Raw genomic sequence first — 14780 nt, forward strand, 5'->3', positions numbered from 1 at the left:
GTATTTGAAAGATAGATTTGGAATTTTGAGAATTTGCAAATTTGAGTATCTAAAGGGATAGAATTGGAAATTTGGGAATTTAGGAATTTGGGAATCCAGGCTTCTGAGAATTTGGAGATTTGAATATCTAAAATGATAGAATTAGAAATTTAGAAATTCAGGATTTTGAAAATTTAGAGATTTGAGTGTTTAGAAGGATAGAATTGAAAACTGGCTATTTGGAAATTTGGAAATTTGGAAATTCGGAAATTTGGAAATTCGGAAATATGGAAATTTGGAAATTCGGAAATTTGAAAATTTGGAAATTTGGAAATTTGAGAATTTAGGAATTCAGGATTTTGAGAATTTACAAATTTGAGGATTTAGAAAGGCGGAATTCGAAATTTGGGAATTTGCCAATTTGAACATTTTCATATTTACAAATCTTCAAACTTAAAATGTAAAGAATTTCAAATTGGAATTTTCAAAAATTATTCCTACTTTCTCATTTCCCAATCCGTCATATTACATTCAACATTTTGACCTTTACATTTGTTTACCTTAAAATCGTGCTTTACTTTATCCTACTTTCATCTCAAGATAAATACTGCAATATCCATTAATGCTGCCAAAAGGCTGACCGGAATACGTATTATTATTTGATCGATGTATTTATGTGTTTAATTGCATAACATATTATACATGCAATGAGAAACGATTATGCATTGTTGTATGTTTACAAATATGCAGTTAATACACTGGTAGTATTTACAAATTATAATGGAAACATACTGGATACACCATCTGTTTACTTTTTTAACTCATTCAAATACATGATACAGCGTACTCAGAAAAAAATGCAGCTGTTTGAGCATAAAATTGATTCGAGAATATTTAAATACGTGCACAGAGCTGATCCATTACGTACACACGTGCGTCATACATGTTGTCACGCAAAATGAGTTATAAATCGCTTTAAAACGATATGCGCTACGTACACGTTTCTTTCATTGCTTTAACTGACCCATTGAAACAGCTAAACGTTTAAACATCCTTTATGGTGCACTTAGATTTAACTTGCCCTATAATTGATTTACCACTGCCTAAGAAACTTACAGTTTTTCAAACATATTTTACACGTACATTAGTATACAGTATTTTGTTTATTTAATGTTTCGTTTTATACACACCAATATGATTATTAGTGACTACTAAAACTATAATTAATGACTAGAAGCATGTGCAGTATTACCTACTTCTTTTTCGACTGTTAAATCCTTCACTGGATTTACGAAATTCGTCAGAAACATTTCTCATTTTAAGTTACATAAATTATTAAGAAACATATGTCGAAATGTTAACTTTTGCTGAGTAACATTGTGGAAGGTAGTTCATGTGTCATCTCTCGTTCATTTTTCTATTTTAGTTCTAATGTAAAAATAAGTGGTTATCATACGTCTGTAAATCGAGCGTTAATCATTTCTTCAGGAAGTTCACAGTGTTTGCGATAACCGTGAATATATTAAAATCCTTGATTATTATTATCTAATTTTGAAGTTACGATTTGGGGTTATGTGTTTGATAAGCTGGCAGCCAGAATCAATGCGGGCTGTGTTGTTTCGTATGCCAATTTATGAAATACGATACATAAGAGACTTGCCAAAATCGTACCGTCTAAGGAATTTTTGATTATATTGATAAATTGGATTACTTGGGTAAATATGATATAAAATGTATATAATAAAGTAAACGATAAAAATTTGCATACAGTATGCAGTACGGTGGTTATCTACCAACAAACAATTTTATATTAATAACATTAAGAAAGAAATAACATTAAAAGAAAACATTAAGAAATCTTGCACAAACGTTTAGCTTCGATGTAATAAAAGAACTACTTTGTGATAGTTTTATGTTGAATCATATCACACTTTCGATGTTCTGAAATCGATCATGATTTTCTGTCATTGACAAGTTTTATATTCGAAATATTTGTAATATGTTTATATATTCTTTTTATCAAACATCAAACTTCAAACTGGCACGTCATAGGTGTTATTTTGCTTCATTTTTATGTCATCAAATCTCGTTTAATTGTCTACATTGAAATTCGATATTTGCACATATAAGCATTTCAAAATAACATTTCATTTACAGTATTTGTTTATAAGCATACTACTACACTTTCATTGAAGTTTGAAAATAAATATTTTTAAAAAAATTGCAGTATGCACGAAATTTATAAAAATGCATTTGCATAATAGTTTAATAAAATGTAGTCTAACTTATTTTATCATTGTCTAATTCTGTTTGAAAATGCTTCTGTATATTTTGCAACAACTCATCAATCATAATTTTCAGTCTATCAACTTTTTTATGTCACATAGTTTCTTTACATGACATTCTACAGTTTTCGATATAAAAAACTTCTTGTCAAAAGATTGATATCTCGTGTCGACAAACAGTACGCACGAATTTATCAACGGACGTGATATCTTATGCGTTTTGCTTCCTGAGTATGCTTTTCTCTCGTGAAAAAAGTTCGCTCGTTTGAAGGTTTTTTGAAACAGATTTGCAAATATCTATACAGAAATGTTTAGACCGTTTTGATCTTCTCACGTTGGAAATTGATTAGCAGATTAGCTTGACTCATACATCGAAAATAATTCGATACTTAGTTATACATGCATATGTAAATAGTTCATACCTCGACTGTCGTCGTGTTTTAACATTGTCGTCACGAAGATTTTCAAATGGTAAAACTAATCGGTGCATTACACACGTAGTTTCTATATTTGATCGACGTGTTACGTGATTTCTAATCCGAATTTATAAAAATTATTCAATTTTTATTACAAAATTTTTTTTGGACAAATCTAAATAATAAGTGAATATGTACTTGTTTCTTCATTATTCACAATAAAATATTTTCTCTTTTAGTTTAAAATTTTAAATTTAGTAATACGAATTCTACGTTCTCTTGAAAGTACGAACTACGATATGTACTTTTAAAAAATTTTTAAATTAATAAGTATTTTTTTTATTTCAGAGCCGTCATAGGATACATTAAGATTCTTTGGACAATTCGTGGACATGAAAGGAAAAACAGAAGTGTTGCTGATGTATTTCGACAAAATTTTAATCGTCATCCCAATAAAGTTTGTTTGATCTGTGAAGATCAGGAATGGACGTTCCAGCAGGTAAACATACAAAAGTAATTCTCAAACAAAATTTTAAAATAATATTAAAATTCATAGGCATTCTTAGTACTCCTAACCATTTCAATTTTTCTATAATTTCATTAAAAAATTTGTATACTCTGAGAAATGATAACAGTAAGAAAATAATCAATTGTTTTTCTATATTACAAAATTAAAAAAGAAAATTGTATACCGTTGCAAATTTACTACATTATCTAAATTATAAATACAAAATTTTAATTAAAAAGGGCAAAAAATATTTTTGATAATGTGATGTGTTAAATGATTTTTGGAACACTAAAAATATACCAAGATTTGATGACATAAAACTATCCCAAAATAGCATATATATCACATCAATTTGAAGCTTAATATCTGTTAAGAATAATCATATAATCATTTCCTTAATTTTTCTATACAAAATTGTTAGTTAAATAATCATCTTATTGCATATTGCTCAGAGTAATGGGTGAAGTGATTTTTCGACATCCAACGTATTCATTTCATCTATAGTTAACAAAACTTTAACTTGTGTCAGTGTTAACTTGGCCCAATGTGTTTACATATTATGAACTCTAATTTTGTACATCATTCTAATCAGTATCAGTCATTGATAATCCTTTCAAATAAATTCTAATCAGTATCAGTCATTGATAATCCTTTCAAATAAATTCTGAGTTGTGTAGAAGATAATATAAACTGATAGTTTGGTATCATTACACGTGAAATACATCGAACGCGTTTTTTCGCGTTATCATTTACCATGTAATTAAAGATCTGACTAGCAAATGTCCTATGACTAAGACATTAACGAATAAAAACTGTTAATTGTGATCATACAATTTCTACGGTGAAACTGAGACAAATAACGTGAGCAAAGTTGCTCTTTATATATCTAAAGAAATTGAGGATTTGTAACCTTTAATAGCCTTGGAATACTTAAACGCACACAGGTCATTGATCTGTCATACAGAACTGTGGAATTATTCGTGCTGTTACTTTCATTTTACATAAAATTATTTTTCACGTGTTCTCACTGAAGATTCATAACTATTAATATTTTATAAACATTTCGATACGTTGTTAATATTAGAGAAAACAGTCTTTTATTTCTATAAACATGTGTGATTCTTATGAATTCATAAGTAGCTATTTATATGATAACAACCATGTGCAATAATCAACAAGTGATTCGTTTTTCCTTTTACAGAATTGAATTTCATGACTGAGAAAGACCATTTGCAGATTCTTCATTAATAGGAGAATTATTTATTAGTTATTACTAATTGTAAGCATGAAATACAGAATAATTAAAGCTCTTCTACCGCACTTCTTAAATAACAAAGCTACTTATCGACTTTTAGTTTCTACTATTTTTTAGTAAAAATAAATTAATATATTATATTAATTGTCTTTTATTGTTTTGTACTTTTGTACGATAGAATATCATATTTTTCATTCAAGAGATATTGAAGCTGTTTATATCCTTAAATATGCGCACTAATAATGTTTGAATGGTCTTCATTACAAAATTGAATTTACCAAAAGGAGCGAGTATTCTAGAATTTTGAGTGAGAACGTACAATTCTGAATTTTATGTACAATAAATATATAGCAGACGTGAATATTTCTATTTGTTGTAATATATTAAATATTTTTAGCTTAATTTCAATAATACTCTCATATAGAGCCGAAATAAGTTGTGTGGAATGTGTAGAGTGTAGAGTATTCACACACGAGACTTTGCTATATGCATAGTGATGCAAAAAAATACTCAGGGCCCTACCAATTCAAAAATTTTCAAATTTCTAAGTTACCAAGTTCATAAATTTTGCAAATTACAAAATCCCAATATTTTCAAATCACCAAATCTCCAAATATCCAAAGTCCCCAATTTTGTACATTTCCAACTTTCAAAATGACCAAATCTCTAAATTATCAAATCCCCTTTTCAAACTTCCAAGTTACTACAAAATATAACAAAATGTATGCCTTACAAAAACTGTGAATAATAACAGTGACGTGTAAATACTAAATACCCTGCATATAAACATAAGGCAGCAAACTAAAAACTGACAGTTACAGTTTTTATTTTTGTTCTTAAATAACTACCCTAATCATGCAAATTTCAGATTAGTCATTCCATTCGGTCATTTCCGTGTTTCTTTCACTACATTTTAGTAGCAATGATTCATTACAATTAAACAGATAACAAAAAATTTTCAGGTGGAGGACTACAGCAATAAAATTGCCACCATATTCAAAACGCATGGATTTCGTAAAGGCGATGTGGTCGGCATACTTTTGGAAAATCGGGTGGAATATGTTTCCCTGTGGCTGGGGCTGAGTAAGCTGGGAATAATAGTACCACTCATTAACACGAATCTTCGTAAAACTTCCCTTCTGCACAGCATCAAAGTGTCCAAGTGTCAAGCACTTATCTATGGTGTAGACTTCAACGATGGTAAGTGAACAAATTTTATAAAACGAAAGTTCATGTAATTACGCATGTAATTGTTAGGTCGTTGAGTACGAAATGAGGGATTTCAAAAGACACAATATCTGATGTGTTTTTGTCTAACTGTATGATAGTCAATGTTTGTTTGCTAATGTTTTACGAGTGCTATTTCAGGATTTTAATTTATAATATTTGTAAATATAACTTTAGAGTGACTTTCAGTGTTAAAAGAGGTTTGAAGATTTGACTTGTTGTAGTAAAGAGTAAATAACAACAGTTTCCTTTCGATGTAAGAAACATTAAATACGATGTTTGAGTATATGCTAAGAGGAAGACTAACAAATAGCACTTGAAAGAATTATTTCCATATGTTACAGACTAAAATATTTAAATAAGTGCTCATAAAACATTTGTAGATAAATAGTAATCGTTATCAAATAGTCAGAGATTTAAAAAAGTGGAATTCATCAAGAAAAATAAATCTCGGTTGAACTGACCGAAATAGTGAAGTTCAACGAACTGTAATTTAGGAAATCGCTCGTGAGAATTTAAATGAATCACCCTTATCTCGTGCTGTTTTCATCGTATCTTGAAAGATTTGATAATTTAAAAATAGTTTAGAATACAAACGATTTAAAATTAAGTGTTCACTAATGAGCAGTACTGATTGTGAGATGTAAATTGGTAGAGTCATTATTTGTTTCAATGAGAAACCTGTTATTCCGCATTAAGATTAATTTGCATAGTCATTGTCATATAACCACAAATTTCAAACTAATATGCCATATATATTCCTTGGAAAATTAGATCAATATATTGTGTATGAGGTTATAGATAATTACTTTACTTTCACCATGTTAGATTATTAATATTATTCTGAGTTTGAAATTAAATTAACAATTGCAATTAACAAATGTAATTAACAATTTAGGGAAATTAGAATTAAATTGTGAAATTAATCGTAACTTGTAAGAAATCAAACTGAAAAATATATGTAAAGAGTATTAAATATCAATTGACGATAATTATTAATTGGAAAGATCCTTAGTTAAAATCAACTTTTAATTTTCAATTAAGAGACAAAAATTGTAATTTAATCCTTAATTAAAGGGAATTTCGTTATGAATAAGACATTTACTATTAATTACTGCATAATGAAAAACTTAATTACGTTTTGAGAATTCAATATCCATATTATTGAAATTTCGATCTGTAAAAATTTGGTGATATGTTGATAGCGAATTTATCTGACGTCGCATATTCTTTATGATAATCTGTTAGTACCAGTTAATTTTGATAAATCCCATAAAACTGCTATTTGATATTCAATGACTACTTACCCATTAGTTATAATTGTTATACGTTTACTTTTTCCCCAAAATATTGAAATTTAACGAAAAACGATATGTTATCTATATAAACGTTATTGATTGTATTTTAAAAATAGATTGATAAAGTGTATTGAAAACATTAATTAAGGTAAATTTATTGCAAATTTATTTTATTTCCGTGTCACACGGAAGAAATATTTATACCCTCGGGAGATATTTAATTTCCGGTTAACCACGCGGGCTATTAATAATTGAACGTGTTGATCTTTATCCTCCTTATTTTCATACAAAGCTTTTTGTTGACGATTAAATGTTATTGAAACTGATATTCAGAATAAAAATACCACTGAAATCGTTCGTAACAATCGTAAGTATAATTTAACGAGGCTTTGTAATTGCATTCGTGAATTAATTGAAAAGTTGTTTTAAATAAGTTAATAATTGCAATAAAGCAAAATATACAATTTTTATCAAATAAACAGTAAATAATTAAAATTAAGTATTATTAGATTTCGTAACTTTAACTGTGTAAAGTGTAATTTTTGAATTTCTAAATTCCTACGTTGGAAAATTAGGAATGTTACAATTTTTATATTGTCCTGCATTTCAATTTGAATATTCCTGCATTTAAAAATTTCTATATCTAACTTCACAAATTTCTAAATTACTAAAATAAGTTTCCAAGTTTCTCAATTTTTAAACTTCCAAACTACAAAGTTCTTGAAACATATAATTTGAAATTAGAACAAATTAGAAATCCCAAAAATATATAATTGACAATGAATAATGAATCAGAAGAGATTTTCAAAACATTTTTCATACTTTGATAAGATTTAAATATTCTAAAAGAATCAGGCTTTTTGCTTTTCGCACAGTGCATAAAAGCAGAACCTTGTATACTGCACATTATTTGTCTTTCCACGGTTACCAGTCTATAAGTGCATTTTGCAGCGGCACTTATGCATCCATGGAGCACTGCAGCATCAATTTAATAAATTAAACGATCGAGTTATTGTGAAACAGTTGGGTTATGCGCTCATACGAACATTACGTACGAACAAAACATGCACATGGTCAAGTACACCCTAAATAGACTGTGCACGCAATATTTTGTCATTGATAAAATAATACTTGAATAATATTACTATAATATTTGACCATTAAAAGTCGAAGGATTCTTCTGACGATGAGGGAACATAAAATCATACAATATAGCTTTTAATTTACAAACTACTTTATTATAAATTACTACAATTTTTGTATTTATTAACTACTTACTGCACTCAAACGAATAAACTCGTATGAGTTTACATTTTTTAATGGGATTAAAAATTAATGGGGTTTATTTTGACTTTCTAACAAGATTTTGTGCACTATGAAAATAAGAAGTAAACGAATATTATCTAGAAAGTAATCTTTTCTTTTTTAATTGATGCATTGAATACTCCTGTTTCTGTTTATTATAATAAACTGAAAAGTGTATAAATTATGATATGCACATTATTTTATCTTAATACATTGTACAGCTACGCGTTGTGTAGTCAAGTTTTATATCGCCACGCATTGCATCGCCTCTCATTATATCAGCACACGTCATATTTCTACATATTGTGTAACCACACAATATATTGCAACGCATTAAACTGTTATATATTATATCGTCATGCGTTATATTGCCTCGCGTTATATCGCTTTGAGTTATATTATCTCGCCTTATATTATCGCGCGTCGTGTAATCACACATTATATTATCATACGTTATATTTTTGCATATTATATAGTCACGCGTTATATTGCCTTACGTTATACAACCTCGCGTTGTATCGCCTCGTATTATATCACCACACGTCGTGTAATCACACATTATACTACCATGCGTGTTATTATCGCATATTATATCGTCACGCGTTATATTGCCTTGCGTTATATCATCTCGCGTTATATCGCCCCGCGTTATATTACCACGCGTTGAATAATCACACATTACACTGCTACTCGTTGTTTTACTACACATTATACCGTCACATATTAGCTATCATCATATATTATATCGCCGTACGTTATACTGCTACACCTTATATTGCCAAGCTTCCCTATAGCGACACGATCACCTCGCATTATATCACAACATTTTGTATATTGTATCTATACAATTTCCTAAAATTTTATTTATAGCATTACATACTAGAGGGTTCTAATTCAACTTTTAAAATGTTACTATTGAGTACCTTATACCCAACATTACTGTCGGTGTACCTTATACCCAGGATTAAAATTGTATCGTTCGTGACCTCTTAACTCGTAAATGAAATGATATTCGATTTATATTGCGTGCGAGTTCAATCAGCGCATAATGGCTGCCATAATGATTGATGCAATAATAGGAAATAGAACTAACTATCCCAGAATTAAAGAAGATTAGGTGTTCGGTTGCGTGGCGTGGTCGATTTGACGTGAGGGCCATTTTATAAACGGTTGCATAACAGAACATACTTACATGCATAGCTACCACGTTTTCACATTATGCAGCAACTATGTAAATAGTATAATAATTTCAATTTTAAATCTTTGTTATAAAAAAACATCGAAGGTATTTTTAATGAGTAATTTTTATAGGAGGGTAGAATTAACGTCTTTGGGAGCTCCACGATGCAAAAATTTTGGAACTTTATGTTTCGAAAGAAAAGTACAGTTTTAAAGTTCTTGAATTGTGGAACTTTAGCATTTTGAAATTTTGGGATTTTAGAATTTTTGGATTTTAGAATTTAAGAAATTTACGAATTTACAATTTAAGAAGTTTGAAACTTTGGAGTTTTAGAATATTGCTTCCTTAAAATTTTAGAAATTCAGTATTTTACAATTTTGAAACTTTGGAATTTTAAAAATCTGAGATTTTGGAACTTCGAAAGTTTAGAATTTTTGGAAACTAGAAACTTTCAGATTTTAGGATTGTAGAAACCAGGAATCTTGAAATATTACAATTTAAGAAACTTGAAACTTAAAAATTCTGGGCCTTAGGACTTCAGAAGTTAACAAGTTTAAACTTCGAAAATTTTTAATTTTCTAGGGACTTTGACAAATATGGTCTTCCCTCGATCTCAAGAGTGCATATTTTTCTTAATAATTAATCTAATCTTTTACTTATTTCTAACCAGTTTCCATTGTACTGTTAAATATTTGCAAAAACAACCTAGCAGTCAATTTTAAGCTACACAATAAAAATGGCCTTATTTCAGGCCTGTAATGCTAGAAAGTTACGAAGAGCTCCATCAGCAAGGAACATTGCAGTCATTGACCCAGAGAAGAAGGTACAGAAATAAAATTGTGAATTGACACGTTTTTTCAGCTTCTTCTTTGTGCATATCGCTACCTGTTCTTTTACGATTCTTATTAACACCTGATGTCTCTACAACAGTGTCCAAGTGTTTGTCCTCGAGTTAGTGATCGTTTCGTTTTGTGACAATGTCGTGCACAAGCTTGGTACTATTGCCCTTTTTAGGGAAAATGTAGGGAACAAAAGCTCCGCTATTTGTTGTAGTATTCAGAAATAATCACACGTTATGCTTTTAGTTTGCACAAGACATTTTCTAATTGAATAAGTAATCCTTACTTAAATAAATGTTTACATAAATGTTATGTGCAATGATAACATTTTTTGGATAAGAGTAGGGACAGAATTTTCCACTTGCTTTTAATTTTGGAAACACCTAGGAAAAACTTAGAGTTAACCTTATAATCTAATAATCTTCATACATTTCTTCTTAATTAGAGCTGAATCTACATCTTTTCACTTTGGATGATCATCGTGATTGGTTTATAGAAGAACGTAGTTCTCGTCGAAAATAAACTGGACACAATCGATTTCTATTTTTAATGAGTCGAATAGATGGTTCGTAGCATAATGCGCGGTATATTAAAAATCCATTTGATGATTATGACCTTTGGAGGCCATACAAAAACAGAAATAAAAGAAATAATCAAATAAGCTTTAAGTCGATGACTGTTTTGTTTCTTGCGGCTACATTTTTTCACCGCCTAACTAACCCCTCATGCTTTTACATTAGGAACGAGCTTTATAATAATTTTTGTAATAATATGATACAGCGTAGCCTTTATAAGTTCCACATATGTAATATTATGTGTCATAATACAAAAATTTTTTAAAAAATGTTAATTCATAAATATAGGTGTATAGAAAAGATAAAATAGCAGTTCAAAATTCATGAGAATGTTTCTTGATAAATTTATAATAGTAAACGGGTTTTTCTGTTGAACATGGAAGACCACGTTCGATCACCTTAAATATTCAATTAAATTACTAAAAAGTTAAAACCTTCTTTTCAGATTTAGTTCAGAAAGTTTATTATTAGAAGATTAATTTACTAATTATTTAATAAATATAAATTCTAATGGTATATAACATATGTAGCATAATAAATGTGCAACGTAAAGGCATATGTCTTGGCCATGTTTTCATTCCTAATTTGGAATAAAGTGTAATGCTATTTTTTGTAGTAATTTTTATCTATCATAAGCTCAACATTTCGCAGTTAACAATCACGTTGAAATTCTAATTACCATTTTATTAGATGCCCAATTTATTTTACTGACTGAGAAACTTTTAATAACTTGTTGAATATATATGAAATTATTTTCATCTGAAAAAGGCAACAATCCGTAAATTTTATTAACGACATTTCGGCAATTACGTATATTGTTTATAATTTTTCTGTCATTTTCAGAACAAGTAATTATGGGATTCTGATTTCTTAAAATCAATAGATATATTAACAAAACTGTCATTATCATGCAGATTAAAAACTGATCATTGTTATTTTATAGTTTTTGCAAACGTAATGTGGTTTTGTAAAATAACAAAGATATTTCGTTTCAGCCCTGTCAGATATTGCAGAGTCGTTGGATCCAAAATTTATATTATATAGAATCGGTAATTTATCGAACTCCAAAACGTCAAAACTAAATAGCTTAAATGACAAAGATTTGGTCGCTCTTGCGGCCGATGTTTCCCCGGCTCCGCCGGTCCTACAAGAAAAAGGCTGTTATCATGATCAATTATTGTATATTTTTACCAGTGGCACAACTGGTCTTCCTAAAGCTGCTGTTATAACAAATTCTAGGTAAGAAATATATGATTTTTTATGTTAATGGAATAGTTCATTTATTACTAACTACAAGATAATATAAAAGTCATTTCCTAATTCCCGATTATTCAAATCTCCAAATCTTTGAATCCCTAAATCTAATTTTTGAATCTTAATTCAGTATGCTATAAATTTATTAAACTAATTGTGAAACTAGATATTACATTGCTGAATTCGTGATATGCATTCACTACATAACTCATCGCCTGATTTAAGTAATAATAATGACCGAACGGGAAATGATTACCTATTGATTTCTCGTTTGTCCAGAATTATTTATTGCTCTATGTATTGCTCGATGTCTTTTACCTTATATTGACCCAGAATATATAGTCCGCAGCTACGATTGATTTCGAAGAATACAAAAATGAAAGTTTATAATTATGGTAAATAATGTTGTTTCTCAATTAACCATTCATGTTAATCTCTATAATAAAGATTTCTAATTTAGCTATTTTTTTCAAATGTCTATGAAATCGAATATCTGCTGCTAAATAAAATGTTTAAATTATAGTAATATGAGAACATTTTCGGAATACTCTTTAATATATAAATAAAACGTCGTTATTAATTGTATTCCTTGCTAACAAAAACTCTATTTTATTAGAAAATGTGTAATTTCAATTTTTATTTTTTTTTAGGTATATGTTTATGTCAGCTGGTATTTTTATGATGGCGAAATTCAGAAATTCTGATAGAATTTATACGCCTTTACCATTGTATCATACTGCTGGAGGTATAATGGCAGTTGGTGCAGCTCTTCTTTATGGAGCATCAGTAGTAATTAGAAAAAAGTTTTCAGCAAGCGCCTACTTTACTGAATGTATCAAGTATGACTGTACAGTAAGTTTCTTTTTTGCTTAACACTTTTATTCTATAAAAGTATAGTTTATAAACTAAGTTATAAGAGTATTCTTAGGAAGACAAAATGGATCCATTTTTGTGAACCTATTGAGGAAAAAGTAAAATTTTATCTAACATCTTCTATTAAAATAATATTTAAAAATCAAATGAAATTAAATATTTAATATTACAGCACATATATAAATTGTATAAATTACTATTACCCCAAAGTAAAGTAATAGTCATAATTTATTTTCTAGGTTGGTCAGTACATTGGTGAAATGTGTAGATATATTTTAGCTGTACCTCCAAAGCCAGAGGATAAGAAACATAAAATTAGGTTGATGTTTGGAAATGGTTTAAGACCACAAATATGGCCCGAATTTGTGGAACGATTTAATATTCCTCAAGTTGCTGAATTTTATGGAGCAACAGAAGGAAACGCTAATATTGGTAAATAATCAATACTTTATGTACTAATGATGGGTGTTTGTTGTTTTTTGAGTCTTCTTATCTTATAAACAATGTGAAGACATCATAATAAAATTTGTTATAAGTTTCAATTTTTAGGACATGTATAATTTTAAATTACAGACAAATTATTATTATGACTTTGGTATTAGCTTTTGTTATTTCTTTTTGTATTAACATATTATATCCTTTTTCAGTAAATATTGATAACACTGTTGGAGCAATTGGTTTCGTATCACGAATAATTCCATCAGTTTATCCCATTTCTATTTTAAAAGTGAATGAGGATGGTGAACTAGTAAGAAATGAAAAAGGTTTATGTCAGGAGTGCAAACCAAGTAAGTATCGCATTTAATAAAAATAGTTATAAATAATTTTGTTCAAATTAATAATTTTGTTCCTCTAAATATTTTTAGATGAGCCAGGTGTATTTATTGGAAAAATTATACCCAATAATCCATCTAGAGCATTCTTAGGATACGTAGATCAGAAAGCATCTGAAAAGAAAGTAGTCTATAATGTCTTCAAGAAAGGAGATTCAGCATTTATATCTGGTATAAATTTATCATAACAATTTTTTTCTTAATATTCACAGTTTAATATTATTAAATAATAATTTTGTTTATATATGTAATCATAATCGTACAAAAATATTTTAATTTTCTTTCTTTTTATTAGGTGACATTTTAATTGCTGATGAATTGGGTTATTTATATTTCAAAGACAGAACAGGTGATACTTTTCGATGGAAAGGAGAAAATGTTTCAACATCTGAAGTTGAAGCTATTATCAGTAATCTTATTAACTATAAAGACTGTATTGTATATGGAGTTGAGGTAAATAAAATACTTAAACATCAATATAATAGAAATAAGTAAAAATTAAATACTCTTGAATAAATTTATAACTTCTCGTTACAAAAGTTATAAGTTATAACTGCTTGTTTTAATTTTCTAAAACTTTTTATATTCTTTATTAGATTCCCGGACTCGAAGGTAAAGCTGGAATGGCGGCAATATACGATGAAAATTCTGAATTAGATATGAACCGGTTATCAGTTGATTTGAAGGAACATTTAGCCTTTTATGCAGTACCTAAGTTCATCAGAATTTTAACAAAGATTGATCTTACAGGTACTTGGAACAAATAATTACTTCTTCCGCAATTGTCTAACAAAAATAGAGTAGATAAATAGAATTTGCTATTAACAGAATTACGCTTAATTTCTACTACATTCGTTATTTTAAAAATATTTTTTGGATCTATTGTAGTATATAAATATAGTTTGAGAATAATATATGTTCAAAAGTCATTCTGAATACTTAGAAAGTAAGTT

The 14780-nt window shown here is 28.6% G+C and overlaps 1 protein-coding gene across 3 annotated transcripts in view; it reads left to right on the plus strand.

Annotated features, from left to right (window-relative positions):
• The window catches only part of Fatp1 (Fatty acid transport protein 1), a 42235-nt gene that overhangs the window by 25641 nt on the left and 1814 nt on the right, over window positions 1-14780 (plus strand). For 2 of the 3 annotated variants that reach the window (XM_076538434.1, XM_003700295.3), the window contains exons 4-12: window positions 3029-3179; window positions 5406-5643; window positions 11863-12106; window positions 12772-12973; window positions 13234-13426; window positions 13642-13782; window positions 13861-13998; window positions 14123-14280; window positions 14424-14577. In XM_076538434.1, coding sequence (XP_076394549.1) covers window positions 3029-3179; window positions 5406-5643; window positions 11863-12106; window positions 12772-12973; window positions 13234-13426; window positions 13642-13782; window positions 13861-13998; window positions 14123-14280; window positions 14424-14577 — 1619 coding nt within the window. Of the gene's footprint in view, window positions 1-3028; window positions 3194-5405; window positions 5644-11862; window positions 12107-12771; window positions 12974-13233; window positions 13427-13641; window positions 13783-13860; window positions 13999-14122; window positions 14281-14423; window positions 14578-14780 lie in introns of those variants that run through there. The other variant, XM_012298562.2, reaches the window with a different exon arrangement.

The sequence above is a fragment of the Megachile rotundata genome, chromosome 1 (assembly GCF_050947335.1).
Source record: "Megachile rotundata isolate GNS110a chromosome 1, iyMegRotu1, whole genome shotgun sequence".
Classification (NCBI taxonomy): Eukaryota; Metazoa; Arthropoda; class Insecta; order Hymenoptera; family Megachilidae; genus Megachile; species Megachile rotundata.